This window comes from Gorilla gorilla, chromosome 17 (assembly GCF_029281585.2).
Source record: "Gorilla gorilla gorilla isolate KB3781 chromosome 17, NHGRI_mGorGor1-v2.1_pri, whole genome shotgun sequence".
NCBI lineage: Eukaryota > Metazoa > Chordata > Mammalia > Primates > Hominidae > Gorilla > Gorilla gorilla.
The window spans coordinates 36487365-36508125 of NC_073241.2; the positions used below are offsets into that span (position 1 = coordinate 36487365).

Consider the following 20761-nt stretch of genomic DNA (forward strand, 5'->3'; position numbering starts at 1 on the left):
CCTCAGCCTCCTGAGTACCTGGGATTACAGATGCGCACCACCACGCCCAGCTAATTTTTGTATTTTTAGTAGAGACAGGGTTTCACCATGTTGGCCAGGCTGATCTCAAACTTCTGACCTCGTCATCCACCTGCCTGAGCCTCCCAAAGTGCTGGGATTACAGGCATGAGCCACCGCGCCCAGCTTCAAACCTGTTTTCTACTCCGCCTCCACTAAGTCTTTTTTATCAAATCATTCTGATGACCTTCTTTATGCGTTGTCACTATCTAAATTTACCAGTGGTCATTCTGTACCCTGGCCCACCTGCTGGGCTTGCCAGATAATAGCTGTTTTCATGAGTCCACGGGAAAAATTTATTGTTTTCATCATTCGTCTACTCAGGGTGGCACTCTCAATTTCTGATGGTTATTTTATTACTGCCCTCTCTATTTTATGTACTGTCTCCTTCTGAAACTGCTCTGGAGTAGACTCTGGAGCTATTTCTATTTACGCCACCCCAACCTCCAACTACTTCAATGGAAACTGTAGTTTATAGTATTCTGTCTCCTAGTTAAGCTGTATGTGTGAGCTATGGGTAATTTTTATTTACTCTTCTTGTTAGCCTATGTGGAGGATTTTTTTGTTTGTTTTTTGTTTTGTTCTTTTTTTTTTTTTTTTTTTTTTTTGAGACAGAGTCTCACTCTGTCGCCCAGGCTGGAGTGCAATGGTGCAATCTTGGCTCACTGCAACCTCTGCCCCCCGGGTTCCAGCGATTCTCCTGCCTCAGCCTCCCAAGTAGCTGGGATTACAGGCACCCGCCACCATGCCTGGCTAATTTTTGTATTTTTAGTAGAGACAGGGTTTCACCATCTTGGCCAGGCTGGTCTTGAACTCCTGACCTTGTGATCCACCCGCCTCGGCCTCCCAAAATGCTGGGATTACAGGAGTGACCCACTGCGCCTGGCCACCTGTGTGTTTTTTAGAACATATGTGGACAGATTGAAATTGCCATTAATTCTACAGGTTATGCCATTAACTTAAAAAATATATGTTAAGTTAATGGCATAACCTGTAAAATATATTTTAAAAATTAAAAGTTAAATATATTTTAATATATATTTTGTACCCAAACCAAACACTGTATCATTTCAAATGATATCTAACAAATTATACTAATATTTTCATGATTTAAAATAAAGGCATTTGACTTAGTAAATGAAAAAAACTAGAAAAAAATATCCTTCTATATATGAAAGACATTATAAACAACATTTATAGGACTTTAATATGTTGATCTAAATTAAACATACATAACTTAAAATTATATTCTATCATATAAGAAATTTGAAAGACTATATACAGTCATCCCTTAGTAAACATGGGAGATTGGTTCTAGGACTTCTCAAGTATACCAAAATCCCTGCATACTCAAGTCCTGGAGTTAACTCTGTAGAACCTGTGTACATGAAAAGTCAGCCCTTTGTATATGTGGGTTTCACATCTCGTGAATACTGTAGTTTCAATCCATGTTTGGTTGAAAAAAATCTGCAGGAAAGTGGATCCTCACAGTTCAAACCTGTGTTGTTCAAAATATTTCTGTTTAAGTTTTCTAAAAAAGAAAAATCTGGAAAAGTTCTAATACCATTCAGCCAAAATTAATTATCTGCCATGTACAGTAAAATTCCAGAATGAAGACTTAATGTAAATAACAATAATTATTCTTGGAATGCCTCTTTGATAAATCATGAGTAGTTCACCAAGAGATCTCAATATCTGGTGCTAAATTTAAATCCATGTTCATCCACCTGATGCTTTAAGTGTTCACTTTCAAATGCTCCCTAGTAAAGGTGCAAGACTGTATAATTTCTAAAGGTTTCTTGGAGTTCAGATGACCATAAATACATAGTCAATACACACAATATAGTGAGGTTAGGAAATTTGGGTTTGTATTCTCACAGGTCTGGATGGAAGTTCAGCATCAACATTCATTCATTGAATTTGGGCCATTTAGCTCCATTCAACTTTGTTTTCTTCATCAGCATCATTAAAAAAATAATAATAGGCTGGGCATGGTGGCTCACACCTGTAATCCCAGCACATTGGGAGGCTGAGGCGGGTGGATCATGAAGTCAGGAGATCGAGACCATCCTGGCTAACACGGTGAAACCCCATCTCTACTAAAAATACAAAAAAAGAAAAAAAAAATTAGCCAGGCGTGGTGGCAGGCACCTGTAGTCCCAGCTACTCAGGAGGCTGAGGCAGGAGAATGGCGTGAACCCAAGAGGCGGAGTTTGCAGTGAGCCAAGATCACGCCACTGCACTCTAGCCTGGGGGACAGAGCAAGACTCCGTCTCAGAAAGAAAAAGAAAATAATAATAATAATAATAATAATAATACAGCATTTATTTTGTATTAATGCTGGCAAGAGTTAAAAGATGATGTAATTAATGGTATCTGCTTTAAAATATTAGCTATCACTATTATCACCACATAACGGAAAAGGCCTGACACAGTGGCTTATGGTTGTAATCCCAGTGCTTTCAACTGCTGAGGTGGGAGCATAGCTTGAGGCCAGATGTTTGCAACATGCCTGGACAACATAGCAAGACCCCTGTCTATACAAAAAATTTTTTGAATTAGCTAGGTGTGATGGCATGTGCCTGTAGTCCTAGCTATTTGGGAGGCTAAGGCAAGAGGATTGCTTGAGCTGAGAAGTTCAAGACTGCAGTGATCTATGACTGTACCACTGTGCTCCAGCCTAGGTGACAGAGCAAGACCTTATCTCTTAAAAAAAAAAAAAAAAAAAAAAAAAAGAATAGTGAAAACATTTACCATGTGATTAAAAGTGATATATTCGCTTTTGTGAGAAGAGCAATGTATTTGCACATAGTGGTAACTTCATTTTATTACCAGTTTAGCAGAAGTGATACATGCCAAAAAGAAAGAAAGAAAAAAATCTTAGGAAAAAACTCTTAAAAATTCCATTCAATTTACTGGTATGATTGGATTGCCATTGCTGGAAAAATTAATAGTTATAAATAATATGAAAAGTTGTCTGGAGAAAAGCTGCCAGGCATGGCGGCTCACACCTGTAATCCCAGCACTTTGGGAGGCCGAGGTGGGCAGATCACCTGAGGTCAGAAGTTCAATACCAGCCTGGCCATGGTGAATCCTCGTCTCTACTAAAAATACAAAAAATTAGCCGGGCGTGGTGGTGCGTGCCTGTAATTCCAGCTACTCAGGAGGCTGAGGCAGGAGAATCACTTGAACCTGGGAGGCAGAGGGTGCAGTGAGCTGAGATCATGCCATTGCACTCCAGCCTGGGCAACAAGAGTGAAACTCCGTCTCGAAGAAAAAAAAGAGTTACAAGCCAGGCTGTGACATTTCTACCTTTACAATTCTTTCTGCAGGCTTATTACCTCCTGACATCTAACCTTTATGTAAGTGGCCAATTGCTCTTTGCTGACTACTCACCGAGTGTTTGCTTTTACAAAGTAAATTGTATCCCACTGATAAGGGTGGTAGGAAATCTACCTTTAAATCTGAGAAGCCATGGTTGATAAGGGAAAGTGATATAGTCTGGATATTTGCCCTACCCAAATCTCATGTTGAATTGTAATCCCCAGTGTTGGAGATGGGGCCTGATGAGTGGTGACTGGATCATAAGAGCAGATCCCTCATGAATGGCTTAGGCCATCCCTTTGGTGATAAGTGAGCTCTCGTTTCTAAGTTCACATAAGATCTGGTAGTTTAAAAGTGTGGGGCACCTCCCCACCACTATCTCTCTCTTGCTCTTGCTTTTGCCATATGATGTGCCAACTCTCACTTTGCCTTCTGCCATGATTGAAAGCTCCCTGAGGTTTCCCCAGAAGCTGAGCAGATACCATTGCCATGATTTCTGTACAGTCTGCATAACTGTGAGCCAATTAAACCTCTTTTAAAATAAATTGCCCAGTCTCAGGTATTTATAACAATTCAAGAAAGGCCTAACATAAAAAATTGGTACCAAGGAGTGGGGCATTGCTATAAGATACCTTAAAATGCGGAAGTGACTCTGGAACTAGGTACAGGGCAGAAGTTGGAAGAGTTTGGAGGGCTCAGGAAGGTGAGGGAAAGTTTTCAACTTCTTAGAGACTGGTAAAATGGTTGTGACCAAAATGCTGATAGTGATATGAACAGTGAACTCCAGGCTGACAAGGTCTCATATGGAAATGGGAAATTTACTGGGAACTGGAGAAAAGGTCGTGCATGTTAGGCCTTAGCAAAGAACCTGCCTGCACTGCATTCATGCCTTAAGGATCTGTGGAAGTTTGAACTTCAAAATGACGATTTAGGGTATCCATTGGAAGGAATTTCTCAGACAGAGAGAGGAATTTCTGAGAGAGAGGAATTCAAGCAGATTGTGGAGCAACGACTTGCTAGAGAAATTTGCATTACTAAAAGGGAGTAAAGTGCTAATAGCCAAGAAAATAAGGAAAAGGTCTTAATGGCATTTCAGAGACCTTGGCAGCAGCAACCCCCCCCCCCCCCCCCCCCCCCACAAACCCTGAGGCCTAGGAGGGCTGAATGGTTTCATGGGCCAGAGCCAGGTCATTGCTGTACTGTGAAATCTCAGGACACTGCTACCTGCATCCAGGCGACTGCAGCTCCGGTAAGGGCTTAAAGGGGCCAGTTCAGGCTGCCACTTTGGAGAATGCAAGCCATAAGCCTTTATGGCTTTCATGTGGTGTTAAGCCTGCAGGTGCACAGAATGTGAGAGTGAATGAGGCTTGGCAGCCTCCACCTAGATTTCAGAGGATGTATCAAAAAGCCTAGGTGTCCGGGCAGAAGCCTGCTGCAAGGGCAGAACTATCACAGAGAACCTCTACTAGGGCAGTGACAAGGGAAAATGTGGGATTAGAGTCCCACACTGAGATTCCACTGGGTACTGCCTAATGGAGCTGTCAGAAGGGGGCCACCACCCTCCAGACCCAAGAATCATAGATCCACCAGCAATTTGCACTCTGTGCCTGGAAAAGTCACAGGCACTCAACTCCTGACTGTGAGAGCAGCTGGGAGAGTTGCACCCTGCAAAGCCACAGGGACAGAGCTGTCCAAGGCCTGTGGAACTGGAATGGTTTGGTCTGTGTCCCCACCCAAACCTCGTCTTGAATTGTAATCCCAACATGTCAAGGGAGGGACCTGGTGGGAGGTGACTGGGTCATGGGGGTAGTTTCCCCCTTGCTGTTCTCATCATAATGAGTGAGTTCTCACAAGATCTGATGGCTTAAAAGTGTTTGGCAGTTCCCCCTTACGCTATCTCTCTTGCCACTAAGTAAGATATACCTTGCTTTCCCTTCACCTTCTGCCATGATTGTAAGTTTCCTGAGGTCTCTCCGGCCATGCAGAACTGTGAGTCAATTAAAGCTCTTTTGTTTATAAATCACCCAGTCTTAGGTAGTAAGTTTATAGCAGTGTAAGAAATGGACTAATACAGGAGCCCACCTCTTGCACCAGAGTGCCCTGGATGTAGGACATGGAGTCAAAGGAGATGACTTTGGAGCTTTGTGATTTAATGACTGCCCTGCTTGGTTTCAGACTTGTGTGGGACTTGTAGCCCCATTTCTTTTGGCCAGATCTTCCCTTTTAGAACAGGAATGTTTATGCAATGCCTATACTCACATCGTAAATAGCTTGTTTTTTATTTTACAGGCTCACTGTTGGAAGGAAGTTGCTTTGTCCAAGATGAGACGTTGAACTTTGGAATTCAGTTAATGCTGCAGTAAGTTAAGACTTTGGGGTACTATTGGGAAGGCATAATTTTATTTTGCAATGTGAGAAGGACATGATGTTTGGGAGAGGTCAGGTGCAGAATGACAGTTTGGATATTTGTTCCTGCCCTAATCGCACGTTGAGTTGTAATCCCCAATGCTGGAGACGGAGCCTGGTGGGAGGTGTTTAGATTACGGAGGCTGATTCCTCATTACTGGTTTGGGTCATCTCCTTGGTGATAAGTGAGCTCTCCCTCTGATTTCACATGAGATGCAATTGTTTAAAAATGTGGGTCACTTCTCCCTTCACCAACTCTTTCTCATTCGCTCCTGCTGTCGCTATGTGATGTGCCTGCTCCCACTTCACCCTCTACCATGATTTAAAGTTCCCTGAGGCTTCCTGAGAAGCCAAGAAGACACCATTGCCATGCTTACCATACAGCTTGAAGAACTGTGAGCCAATTAAAACTCCGTTCTTTATCAATTACCCAGTCTTGAGTATTTTTTTATAGCCATGCAAGAATGGCCTTATAAAGAAAGTATGTCTAAATTTCCTAAGTACCTATGGATTTGTGCCTCAAGAGGCTGCTTCAGTCCTGCTTGTTCATGTGTTGTTAGGAAGCTTAGAATGCCTCATTTAAGTGGTCACATTTAAGGTGAAAAGAGGAATAAATTACTCTTAGTTGTCTGGTAAAAACTGCAGAGGCAGTTGAATGATGCGTTTGGTGGGTGGCAGCAAATGCATATCAAGATTGCCCTGTCTATAAGCTGATTCTAAAATCATGAAGGAAATGCAAAGAACCAAGAAACAGATATGGAGGCCTTACACAATATACTATCAAGATTGATTATAAAAACATACGAATTAAGATAGTATGCTACTGGTGTAAGAAGAAACAAGCTGATCAGTGAACACAATGGAGTCCAGAAATATACTCACACATATATGATCACCTTACACATGACAAAGGTAAAACTGGTATAGCAAGGAAGGGATGATTTTTCTCAACAAATGGTGCTGGTCTGTTCTGATGCTGCTTGGAGAAAAAAAATGATGCTGGGCCAACTGGAAATTCATAAGGGAAAACTTTTAGCTTAAACCCTACCTCACACTATCAACAAAAATCAATTCAGTAAGATTTCATATTTAAATATTTAAAACAAGAGTTCAGAAGAAAACATAGAGGGCTAGGCACGGTGGTCATGCCTGTAATCCCAGCATTTTGGGAGGCCGAGGTGGGCGGATCACAAAGTCAGGAGATCGAGACCATCCTGGCTAACACGGGGAAACCCCATCTCTACTAAAAATACAAAAAATTACTGGGCGTGGTGGCATGCGCCTGCAGTCCCAGTTACTCGGGAGGCTGAGGCAGGAGAATCGCTTGAACCTGGGAAGTGGAGGTTGCAGTGAGCCAAGATCATGCCACTGCACTCCAGCCTGGGTGACAGAGCGAGACACTGTCTAAAAATAGTAATAATAAAAAAAATGAAAAAAAGAAGAAAATACAGAACATTTCATGACCTTGGAGCAGAAAAACATTTAAGCAAAATATGCTTACTATAAAGAACATCGGTAAATGTGCTACCTTAAAATTAAGAGCTTTTTTCATTAAACATATTCTCACAACACAATATATTCAACAAAGGAACTGTACACAGAACACAAAAATATATTTTAAAAAATTAACATGTCAGTATAAAAAAGACAAGCAACCCTCAGCCTCCTAAAGTGAGCAAGAGTTTGAACAGCTATTTCACACCAGGACAAAACCAATAATCACCTGAAAAGTGCACAACCTCATTAATAATCAGTGAAATGAAAACTAATGCCATAAGGTACCACTACATGCCTACCAGAATAACATGAAAGACTGACACCAATAAGTTTGCTGAAGATGTTGGACAATTGGAACTTTGGAAAGTTGTTTGGCAGTATTCATTAAAAATGAACATGATGTATGTACTATGACCCTGCAATTCCATTCTTAATCTATCTAATGTTGCTATAAAAGAATATCTGAGGCTAGGTAATTTGTAAAGAAAAGAGGTTTATTTGGCTCATGGTTCTGCAGTCTGTACAAGATGCATGGTACCAATATTTGCTCATTTTTTTATTCCAACTTTTATTTTAGGTTCAGGGCATACATGTACAGGTTATATGGGTAAATTCCATGTCATGGGGTTTGGTGTACAGATTATTTTGTGAACCAGGTAATAAGCATAGTACCTGATAGGTAGGTTTGTTTGTTTGTTTTTTGATTTAAGAGTGGAGGTTTAGTAGGTGAAAGAAAAAGAAAAGAGAACAGCTCTCTCTCTTGCAAGAGAGAGGGGAGCCAGAATGGGACTTCCCTGATAGGTAGGTTTTTTGAGCCTCCTCCCACTCCCAACCTTAAAGTAGGCCTTGGTATGTACTTGTTCCTTTCTTTGTATTCATGTGTATTCAATGTTTAACTCCTGCTTAGAAGTGAGAACATGTTTTCTGTTCCTGTGTTAATTTGCTTAAGATAATGGCCTCCACCTCTATTCATGTTGCTGCAAAGCACATGATTTCATTCTTTGTTATAACGGCATAGTATTCCATCGTGTATATGTACTACATTTTTCTTATCCAGTCCACCATTGATGGGCATTTAGGTTATTCCAAGTCTTTGCTATTATGGATAGTGTTATGATAAACATGCGCATGCATGTGTTTTTATGGTGAAACAATTTATATTTCTTTGGGCATATATCCAGTAATGGGATTGCTAGGTCAAATGGTAGTTCTTTGAGAAATCTCAAAACTGGTTTCCACAGTGGCTGGACTGATTTACATTCCCACCAACAGTGTATAAGTGCCCCCTTTTATCTGCAGCTTCATAACATCTTTTTTCTTTTTTAACTTTTTAACAAAAGTCATTCTGACTAGTGTGAAAATGATATATCATTGTGGTTTTGATTTGCATTTCTCTGATAACTGGTAATGATGAGCATTTTTTTATGTTTGCTGGCTTCTTGTATGTCTTTTAAGAAGTGTCTGTTCATGTCTTTCGCCCATTTTTTAATGGGGTTGTTTGGTTTTTGCCTGTTAATTTGTGTAAGTTCCTTATAGGCTCTGGATAATAGACTTTTGTTGGGTGCATATTTTGCAAATATTTTCTCCCATTCTGTAGGTTGTCTGTTCACTCTGTTGATAGTTTCATTCACTGTGCAGAAAGTTTTTTGTGTAGTTACCATTTGTCTTTTTTTTTTTTTGTAATTGCTTTTGGCATCTTCATCATGGAATCTTTGCCAGGGCCTATGTCCAAAATGGTATTTCCCAGGTTTTCTTCTAGGGTTTTTGTAGGTTTGGGTTTCACATTGAAGTCTTTAATCCATCTTCAGTGGATTTTTGCATATGGTGTGAGGAAGTGGTCTAGTTTCAATCTTCTGCATATGGCTAGCCAGTTATCCCAGCACTATTTATTGAATAGGGAATCCTGTCCAAATTGCTTGTTTTTGTTAAGTTTGTTGAAGATCAGGTAGTTGTAGATGTGCAACTTTGCTTCTGGGGTCCTCTGTTTTGTTCTATTGCTCTATGTGTCTGTTTATGTACCAGCACCATGGTGTTTTGGTCACTGTAGCCTTCTAGTATAAAGTTGGGTAATGTGATGCCTCTAGCTTTGTTCTCTTTATGATTGCCTTGGCTGTTCAGGCTTTTTTGGTTCCATATGAATTTTAGAATACTTTTTTTTCTAATTCTGTAAAAAATGTCATTGGTCATTTGATAGGAATAGCACTGAACCTGTAAATTGCTTTGGGCAGTATGGCCCTTTTAACAGTGTTGATTTTTCCTATCCATGAGCAAGGAATGTTTCTCCATTTGTGTCGTCTCTGATTTCTTTCAGCAGTGGTTTTTACTTCTCATTGTAGCTACCTTTCACCTTCCTGGTTAGCTGTATTTCCTAGGTATTTTAATTTTTTGTAGCTATTGTGAATGGGGTTATGTTACTGATTTAGCTCTCAGTGTGGATGTTGTTGGTGCATAGAAATGCTACTGATTTTTGTACATTGACTTTGCAAACTAAAACTTTGCTGAAGTTGCTTATCAGATCAAGCAACTTTTGGGCAAAGACTATGGGCTTTTCTAGGTATAAAATCACATCATCTGAAAACAGAGATAGTTTGACTTCCTTTTATATTTGGATCCCTTTTATTGCTTTCTCTTGCCTTATTTCTCTGGCTAGGACTTCCAGTACTATGTTGAATAAGGGTGGTGAGAGTGGACATCCTTGTCTTGTTCTGGTTCACTAGGGGAATGCTTCCAGCTTCTCCCTGTTCAGTGTGATGTTGGCTGTGGGTTTGTCATAGATGGCTCTATTATTTTGAGGTATGCTCCTTCAGTGCCTAGTCTCTTGAGGGTTTTTAACATGAAGGTATGATGAATTTTATTGGAAGCCTCTTCTGCACCTATGGAGATGATCGTAAGATTTTTGTTTTCATTTCTGTTTATGTGATAAATCATATTTATTGATTTGTGTTCATTGAACCAACTTTGCATCCCAGGGATAAAGCCTCCATTTTTGTGGTGGATTAGGATTAGCTTTTTGATGTGCTGCTGGATTTGGTTTGCTAGTATTTTGTTCAGTATTTTTGCATCTATAGTCATCAAGGATATTGGCCTAAAGTTTTTGTTGTTGTGTCTCTGCCAGGCTTTGGTACTGGAATGATGCTAGCCTCATAGAATGTATTAGGGAGGAGTCCCTCCTTCTCAGTTTTTCTTGGAATAGCTTCAGTAGTAATGGTACCAGCCCTTCTTTTTTATTTTTTTTTGAGACGGAGTCTTGCTCTGTTGCCCAGGCTGGAGTGCAGTGGCGTGATCTCAGCTCACTGTAAGCTCCGCCTCCCGGGTTCACGCCATTCTCCTGCCTCAGCCTCCTGAGTAGCTGGGACTACAGGTGCCCGCCACCATGCTGGCTAATTTTTTGTATGCGCCTGCCACCACGCCCGGCTAATTTTTTTATTTTTAGTACAGACAGGGTTTCACCGTGTTAGTCAGGATGGTCTTGATCTCCTGGCCTCATGATCCGCCCACCTCGGCCTCCCAAAGTGCTGGATTACAGGTGTGAGCCACCACCCACCACTCAGCCCTTCTTTATCTGTCTGGTTGAATTCATCTATGAATCCACCTGGCCCTGGACTTTCTGGTTGGCAGCCTTTTTATTACTGATTCAATTTTGTAACTTGTTATTGATCTGTTCAGGGTTTCAATTTCTTCCGGGTTCAATTTTGAAGGGTTGTGTGTTTCCAGGAATTTATCCATTTCTTGTACGTTTTTTAGTTTTTGTACGTAGAGGTGTTTTTAACAGTCTCTGAGGATTTTTTGTATTTCTGTGGGGTCAGTGGTAATGTCCTCTTTATCATCTATGTGTTTATTTGGATCTTCTCTTTTTCTTTATTAGTCTAGCTGGCAGTCTATCAGTCTTATTTATTCTTTCAGGGAACCAACTTCTGGTTGCATTGATCTCTTGTATGGTTTTTCACATCTCAGTTTCATTCGGTTCAGCTCTGACTTTGGTTATTTCTTGTCTTTTGCTAGCTTTGGGGTTGGTTTGGCCTTGTTTCTTTAGGTCCTCTAGGTATGATGTGAGGCTGTTAATTTGAGATCTTCCTAACTTTTTAATATGGGTGTTTAGCACTGTAAACTTTCCTCTTAACACTCTTTGCTCTGTCCCAGATTCTGCTACGTTATATCTTTATCATTCATTTCAAATAATTTCTTGATTTCTGCTTTAATTTCATAGTTTCCCCAAAAGTCATTCAGGAACAGGTTAATTTCCATGTAATTGTATAGTTTTGGGTGATTTGCTTAATATTGATTTCTATTTATATTGCACTGTGGCCTCAGAGTGTAATTGATAGGTTTTTGCTCTCATGTTTTTTTCTTTCTGAGAATTGTTTTATGGCCAATGTATAGTCAATTTCAGAGTATGTGCCATGTTCAAATGAGAAGAATGTATATTCTCTTGTTGTGTGGAGTGTTCTGTAGTTGTCTATTAGGTCCATTTGCTCAAGTGTTGAGTTCAGGTCTTGGAATATCTTTGTTAGTTTTCAGCCTCAAAGATCTGTTTAATACTGTTAATGTGGTGTTGAAGTCTCCCACTTTTATTGTGTGGTTATCTAAGTCTCTTTGAAGGTCTCTAAGAACTTGTTTTATGAATCTGGTTGTTCCAGTGTTAGGTGCATATTTAAGATAGTTAACTCTTCTTGTTGATGTGAACCCTTAATCATTGTGTAATGCCCTGGTCTCTTCATGTTTGTTGGTTTAAAGTCTGTTTTGTCTGAAATTACAATAGCAACCCCTGTTCTTTTTAAATTTGCTTCATACATTTTCCTCCATCCCTTTACTTTGAGCCTATGGGTGTCATTTGCATATGAGGTGGATCTCTTGAAGACAGCATACAATTGGGTCTTGCTTCTTTATCCAACTTGACACTCTGCGTCTTTTAAGTGGAGTGTTTAGCCCATTTATGTTCAAGGTTACTATTGATATGTGCAGATTTGATCCTGTCATCATGCTGGTAGCTGGTTGTTATGCAGACTTGTGTGGTTGCTTTATAGTGTCAATGGGCTATGTACTTAAGTGTGTTTATGTGGTGGCTGTTAACAATATTTTATTTCCATATTTAGTACTCTTTTAAGGACCTCTTGTAAGGCAGGTCTGGTGGTAATGAATTTTAACATTTGTTTGTCTGAAAATAATTTTCCTTCACTTATGAAGCTTAGTTTGGCTGGATATGAAATTCTTGGTTGGAATTTCTTGTCTTTGAGAATGCTAAATATAAGGCCATAATCTCTTCTGACTTGTAGGGTTTCCGCTGAAAGGTCCATTGTTAGTCGGATGGAGTTTCTTTTGTAGGTGACCTGCCCCTTCTCTCTAGTTGCCTTTAATATTTTTTCATCTTGACATTGGAGAATCTGATGACTATGTGTCTTGGGGATGGTTGTCTTGTATAGCACCTTGCAGGGGTTCTCTGCATTTCCTGAATTTGAATGTTGACCTCACTAGTGAGGCTGGGGAGATTTCTGTAGATGAGATCCTCAAATATGCTTTCCAAGTTACTTGCTTACTCTCTGGTCTCTTTCAGGGATGCCAGTGAGCCATAGGTTTGAGTCATAGGTCTTTTAATATAATCCCATATTTCTCAGAGGTTTTGTTCATTCTTTTATATTCTTTGTTCTCTATTTTTGTTTAAGTTTCAAACAACTGGTCTTCAAGCTCTGAGATTCTTTCCTCAGTTTATCTATTCTGCTATTAATAAATCTGATCATTTTATGAAATTCTTGCAGTGAGTTTTTCAGATCTAGCAAATCTGTTTGGTTCTTTCTTAAAATGGTTATTTTGTCTTTCAGGTCTCATATTGTTTTATTGGATTCCTTCAATTCCTTGGATTGGGTTTTGACTTTCTCTTGAATCCCAATGATTTTTGTTCCTATCTAAATTCTGAATTCTGTATCTGTCACTTCAGCCATTTAAGCCTGGTTAAGAAGCATTGCTGGGTTACTAGCATGGTTGTTTGGAAGTAGGGAGACAATCTGGCTTTTTGAGTTGCCAGAATTCTTGTGCTGGTTCTTTCTCACCTGTATGTGCTGATGCTCCTTTAATCTTTTGAAGTTGCTGTTTTTTTTTGATAGGGTATTTTGCTTTTATCTTTTTCTTTTCTTTTTTTTTTTTTTGAGACGGAGTCTTGCTCTGTTGCCCAGGCTGGAGTGCCGTGGCGTGATCTCAGCTCACTGCAACCTCCACCTCCCACGTTCAAGAGATTCTCCTGCCTCAGCCTCCTGAGTAGCTAGGATTACAGGCATGCGTCACCATGCCCAGCTAATTTTTGTGTTTTTAGTAGAGACGGGGTTTCACCATTTGGTCAGGCTGGTCTCGAACTCCTGATCTTGTGATCCGCTCACCTTGGCCTCCCAAAGTGCTGAGATTATAGGTGTAAGCCACTGTGCCCGGCCTGCTTTTATCTTCTTTGATGCCCTTGAGGGTTTGACTGTGGTGTAACTAGCAGTGCAGTGGGGTGTGCGTGTATCAGCAGAGGTCGGGTACTGGTGGGAGCAGGATAGTGAGACCACCCGCGGATGCCGGCAAATGGTGCAGGGAGGTTGTGGTGGGAGGAGGCTGTGGGTGCGTGGGTGCCCACCGGTACAGGCCAGTCTGCTGGAGCTCTCTAGCAGTTAGGTATGGTCTGCCTGTAAAGGAGCTTTGTTGGCCGCCACTGGGGAGCACCCTGGTTGGGCATCTGTGGCTGCACTGCAAATGGGCATGGCCAGGCAGGGACCCCCAGAGAGGCCAGCAGATTAGAGGAGCAGGGGCACTCAGGTAGACTGGCCTTGTCCCAAGGGCAAGACCACCCGGCTCTGTCCAGGTGTGACAGTTGACAAAGTCAAAGTCACCCAGAGGAGTGTGGTGAGCCCTAGGGGATGGGTGTCCTTGGTTGCACTCTGCTGTAGCCATTCCCGTGCCAAACCCTCTGGGTTCTGCAAAGACTGGAGTCCTTTCCCTGCCACTGCTCCAAACAACTCTCCCTGTCAGCTTAAATGTCCGTAGGTGTTGTGGGGTTTCCTGCAGTTAGGATTCCGGAGGTCCATGGTGAGAGTGGGTCACTCACCTATTTAACTCACCCCTTACCCAGGAGCCACTGGGGACCAGGAACAAATCCTAGTGCTCACCTGCCCTGGGCAGGGTTCCCAGCTTCCTTCCCCTTGAGCCCAGTGTCTGTATTTTCCCTCTGTCCACTCTCAACACCTTCCTTCCAAAGATCTGCTCAGAGCGTGCCAGTTTTCTTGATGGTCTGGTCTCTTGGTGAGAGATGCTCTTCCTGGCCCCATCTAGTCAGCCATCTTAGCTCCCTCCCCAACTCTCTTAGATTTCTCCAAGCATTATTGTACTGATCTTCAATGTTCTGGTATTCCTGTTTCCACTTCCTGGTTCTGGAGTGTACTGGTATCTTCCCTACACATCTCCCAACACTTGCAGGTAACAGGGTGACAGAGCAAAGGCTAAGGAGCAGTAGAGAGTAACCGAGCAGCGGACATGTAGGCACAGAAGACAAAGGCCCAGTGAGATCCTGCAACATTTGCTTCTGATGAGGGCCTCAGGCTGCCTCCACTCATGGTGGAAGGCAAAGGAGAGCTGGTTGTGTAGAGATCACATGGCGAGAGAAAGCAAAAAATGGGGGAGGTGTCAGGCTCTTTTAAACAACCAGGTGTCATTGTTGTTAATCGGCAACAACAATTAACTTGTCCTTGGGAACTAACTGAGCGAGAACTCACACTCCCACCACGACAAGGCATTAATCTATCCATCAGGGACCCGCCCCCCTGACCCAAACACCTCCCATTAGGCCCTACCTCCAACACTGGGGATCAAATTTCAACATAAGATCTAGAAGGACAAACATTCAAATTGTAGCACATTCCTAAGCAGAAGTATGTACCTATGTGCACCAAAATTCATGTACTAGAATATCTGGATCAGTACTAGTTTCCAAATGGTAAATGAACCAAACAGCTGTCAGATAAATAGTATGTGGTTTATTCACACAATGGAATATTATACAACCATGAGAATGAAAATCCATGTACAAATACATACAACAAAAATCTCACAAACATAATATTGGTGAAAAGAAACCAGATACGAAGAATGCATAATTCCATTTATATATCTCCCCAAACCAGACAGAACTAATCTATGCGCTTAGAACTCAGGATAGTGGTTTCCCTTGGAGAGGTAGTTAACTGGAAGGGAATCTGACGGGGGGGCTTCTGGGGTGCCGATTGTATGCACGTGCTCCACTTGTGAAAAATCATTGATGTGTTTCTATAGTTACACTTTAATAAAAAGTTAAACAAAATGATTTGCCTCTGTCTGGATACTCAACTCAAAACTGAAAAAAATGTCTCCTTTGCTCTCAGCCTCTCACTTTGGCTAGACTCTCGTACTGGCATTCTCAGCTCCTGCCACTTGCAAATGGTGAGGGTGGGAAGAGAATCCCTCTCCCTGCCATGCAGGCTAAACTAGATTTGCTACAGGTTGGGCTGCTAAAGAAGGAGGTCTACCAAACTGAAATTCAAGTCTTATCTCTGCTTCCTGCCAGTGCACTCAAGTGCTGTCTTGCTCTCTCTAACCCCCTCTTTCAACAAAGCCCCTTACTCAGAAATAAACACTCCTCTCAGGGAACATCTAAGTAAGTATCAACATTTTGAACCAAAAGAATGGAGCTCTAATAGTTAACATCTCAAGCTGCAGGTGGTGGATGGGTGAGGAGTCATCTGGGCTGACACCCGTGGAGGTATATAACAAGCACTTGGAGGGCAGGCCCAGCTTGAGGAGGGGGTGTGAAAATCCTGGCTCTCCTTTGGGCAAGTCTGTATCCTCTATGACTCAGTTTCCTCATCATTAAAATGGGAATAATGGTGCTGAGATGTTATAACAATCAAAATGAGTTACCACAGGTGAAGAATTTAGCAAAGTGACTGACTTAGGTAGGAGGCTAATAAACATTAGCTGTCAGCTCAGCTTTGTCCAAGGTATGCTGCCCCCAAAAAAGCACAACCCAGGAGAAGTCCAGGGAGCAGGGGACTTTAGGGCTTGCTCAAGTCTCCACAGCCAAACTGGAGAGCACCCTTGCATGTCCTGCGCTTCCTCAATATCGTGGTGAGGCGCAGGCACTAAAGAGTGGGGTGACTTTAGGCCTACATGGGAGCAGAGGACAAACTGAGCAGCACAAGAGGGAGGGAAGAACTGACAGTGCCCTGGGATCCAGTCCTGTATGTATCTGCTAAATATCATTACACAAGTGTAGCAGCCTTTGCACTGGCTGCCTTCAAAGAATTAGGAATGTTGTTCTGTCAGAGGGCGGGGAATGAAAACACTTGTCAAGTATGCAGTGCTTGATATAGCAGCAACTAGGGAGGTTCTAACATCACACACTTGTACTTCCTATTTGACCAACAGGCCATCAAGTACCACAGGCATTTTGGTACAACTTCTATTATTGGGGCCTGGTCCCTGGATTTGGCCTCTATTTTGCAGACCCTAGAGACCCTCTGTGGTGACTGGCTCGAGATAACCCAAATGCACAAGGCCTGAGGTAGACAACAGAAAGTCAGTTTTTCAACAAAAAACAATGTTTGGTAGCTAGAATATTCACACTGGCATTTTCACCCTGCAGGCAGACCTATACAAGTAGCCAAACCTTCATTACAAAGATACTTGAAGAGTACTTGAATACAAATCAAAATGACATAATGGCACTAAGCTAAAAAACAGGCTGAAAAAGAAATTCCCAAGAGAGTTAACAAAACTGGATACCTGGCCATCTCATGGCTGAGCAAGCTTTGTCTTCTTTTCTATGATGCTGACCAATATACTCCCAACTCTGCTCTGATCCTCTATTAACATGTGAAGTCAGAGAGCGGTCATGCTCCCTCAATTTCCAAGTGTGGATGGGGGAGCAGGCTGGGAAACTCACTGTGCTGGCAATCTACCTTTCAGTCATTTCAAGACTGCATTAACATAAGTGAGAGTCTCCACCCAATGTTTTCTCCAGCTGAAGGCCAATTTCTTTGGAGAGTCACCCTGGATCCAGAGAACCTGGCTGGGTACTGAAGGCACAGCAGGGCCAAGCCTGATGGTGCAGTGACTCTGCAGAGAGTCACTCTCACAGAATTGCAATACCTTCCGCAGGTTAGAACACAGCTCCCACAGAAGTGGTTAAAAACTGCCAGCTCCTCTCCCTGAACACAAGCCACTAGTGCTTTCTCAAGTATATTCTAGGCCCAAATAATTCAACATCAGCATTCTTGGTTAAATCACAATCCAGCCATGTTCCCAGATCAATCATCGCAATCCCCAGTTCTGTCATTCCCACCAATAGCTGGTTAGGTCTTCATTTCTAATTCCATTCTCAGAGAATAAACTGCATGGCAGGTCTGGGAGTGCCCCACTTCACTGAGCTTGCGGCAACAGGTGCTCTTCCTGGCCCGACGGTGGAAAGCCATGCCCCCCTCATAATAGTTACCGTAAGTCCTGAATAGAATACTGAACATTTAGACTGCAAGGTGTGTCAAGGAAGAGTCCTACTAGCTCCCTTCCACCTTGGTGATTGGAGAGGATAGGCAGGTGAAGACTTTTCTAGTCCTCTTCCTAACAGTTCTTAAGTCAATATCCAGAAACTTAATTGTAACAAGGAGACACAGGGGCTTGGGGCCGGGGGGAGGGGGGTGTAGGGTGGTGGAGGAAGAACTGATAAGGCAAGAGACAGGCAAAGCTCAAGGAGGAAGGTGGTGCCTGAACACAGCGCCTGCAGGTGTGGCTCCAGTAAGCCTCCCTGACACCAGCAACAGTGGGCTCAGTCCCCAGAGCATCTTCTCAGATCTAATCTTGCTCTCTGCTCCTTTCTGTTCACTGAAGGCCTTAGTAACTCTACCTTTCTGTTCTCCCTGCTTTGTATTACCACTGGCTACTCCATCGTTTGGAGGATTCTTCTCTCCCCCAAGTTACCCATGGCGTGGAAGAGGTTTCAGGCTAAAAGTACATGTATTATTATTACCTGTTAATTAAGACCAGTAAATGTGAACAGAGGAAATAATGATGATGCTTTTCCTGTACCTACAAAGCTATCAATATACTTCCTGGCACTGCCCTAGAATGAAAACGAACCTGCATATGTGACAGGAAGACTTCCTTTCCCCACCTCACCGACACCATTTACAAACCTTTCCTAGCTAATACAGCCACCAGAGTCAGATGCAGTATTACTTATTTCCAAAATGACTTAAGGCAAAAAGACTTATTTTTGTAAACTGGTAACACTTTGTGGAGATTCACAGGCTGCAGAAGGAACTGAAATGAGGAAATCCATATTTTCTTGCTAAAAAGTTTGCAACTCTAACACCATGAACAGTTAATAGATGTACACTAATGAAGACACTATGTTTTTAAAACAAGTATTGTGAATTACAGAAAGTAATGTTTTTGTAAATCATGGCTTAATAATTTAAAAAAGAATACTCAATTGCTCTGCTTCATTCTTGAAGTTTTTCACTACATCTACATCTAAAAACTGGCAAGTTTTCCAAATGGTGGTGTAAAGCAAGGACAACAGTTCACATAAGTACCAGTTTTGGAAAAGCAGTCAATTACACAAGTGACAACTTTAACAATGGCTCCTATGGTGCAAAGTGCTGAGGTTGTAACAGAGGAACAAGTATTGCTTATTTCTGAAGTGGGTACATGGCATCAGATGGTGAGAATATTCCTACTGCAGTTCCATGTATAAATTTGGAAAAAATGTGCAACATGTCTACATGGGAGGGATTTTCACTAAATTTTGAGAAAAATAACTATGGCACCATTTGTTCAATGAAGAAAGGTAAATGTGTCTAATCACAATCTTGATAACTGGAAACATTAATTGCTATGGTAGCAATTTCTCAAAAGAAAGCCCCAAAATTCCAAAATTCTATGCTGCCACTTAAAATGTTCTAACCAGCTCCTGAATTGCAGCATGTTAATGATTATTTCAAAATGCAATAAATTGCTAAAATTTTAGCTAAGTAACTTTTATGAGCATCTGAAATTGAGTTTTAAACTTATAACTTTAGCAATACATATTGAACACTTACATTCAACTGTACAGACCATTAAATGTTGAAAAATGCTATATAACAAAACCATAGAAATGAGCACACTATGAAAATGCTCTCTGACCAATTCTACAACTGCAATAAATTGAATACTGTAAACACACACAGGACAAATCTGAACACTGGAAAGAGTTTAGTTGCTTTATCAAGTCATATTATATTTTTATGAGCTAAGATCATAGAGGCAAATGGAATTCTAAGAACATTACCTAAAAATAGATTTTTAAAGACAGAGGTCCCAACTCATTCTTATATACACATGCAAAAGTTCATCTGTCACAGACAGCAAATGTTGAATTTCTACATTGGAGTTTCTGCCAGCATCCTGCACATTTAGAATTAAAATCAACAGACAGAGAAATATCAAATATATCGAGATGAGTTGTTCAAATTTGTGCAGGACAGAACACGGCCCCTCTGGGACTACTGCCTATGTGCTCACTGCTGTTTCTCAAAGGCAAACACCAAGTAAATACCTAAAGAAGAAATAAATAAGAGTTCAGTTTCTCATATGATTACAATAAATAAAACAATCTGTCTTGTTCATAATTTGGTGAAAATTCTTAGGCTCTCAAGCAGCTTCTGAAGAGGAAAATCCCCGTTAATTCTAAGAGTTCCTCTATTATTTGAATCATTTTTAGGCAGACATGAGATGGTATTTGCTTACTTTAAAACAATTATCTACTTACTATAATACTCAGTGACATTGCAGCCCATGGGAAAACCAGTTCAACAGCTCTAAAAATCAGTTTAAGGTAAGAAAAATAAAAGTATAACTAAATTAAAAGTATAACAAATTAAAATTATAATAAAATTAAATTTTAAATAAGTATAACAAAGAAAACTAGAATTAAAAATATTAAAAGATATTTTAGAAAACTAGAATTAAAGGTACATAACATGACATGTTAACAATTCACCCAATTATCCAATTATTGTGTTGTAGGGCCTTGTGAAGAAAGCAAGCCAAAAGCTCTACGACAATTAATACTTCAGAGATATTATTTCTATTTCTACATGTATTAGCCCCAAGAGTTCTCTCCCTGAAATAAGGTTTCCTGCTTTGACTCAAAGACAGCTAAATGAATTTAGGATTCCTTATTCTGAATCAAGTTGAAACCTATTAAAGGCATACCTAGCTTTATTTAGCTTTACAAATTGGTGTTTTTTACAAATTGTAGGTATGTGGCAATACCATATCAAGCAAGTCTACTGGCACCATTTTTCCAACAGCACATGCTCGCTTCGGGTTTTTATGTCACATTACGGTAATTCTTGCATTATTTCAAACTTTTCCATTATTATTTGTCATGATGATCTGTCATCAGTGATCTTTGCTGTTATTACTGTAATTGTTTTGG

The 20761-nt window shown here is 41.1% G+C and overlaps 1 protein-coding gene across 4 annotated transcripts in view; it reads right to left on the bottom strand.

The window, feature by feature from the left end:
• RNMT (RNA guanine-7 methyltransferase) overlaps positions 1-20761 on the bottom strand; it is a 59447-nt gene that overhangs the window by 6717 nt on the left and 31969 nt on the right. For 2 of the 4 annotated variants that reach the window (XM_004059215.5, XM_004059216.4), the window contains one exon: positions 15262-19876. The exons of the other annotated variants lie outside the window; for them this stretch is intronic. In XM_004059215.5, coding sequence (XP_004059263.3) covers positions 19839-19876 — 38 coding nt within the window. In that variant the 3' untranslated portion in view covers positions 15262-19838. Of the gene's footprint in view, positions 1-15261; positions 19877-20761 lie in introns of those variants that run through there. 4 annotated transcript variants of the gene reach the window in all.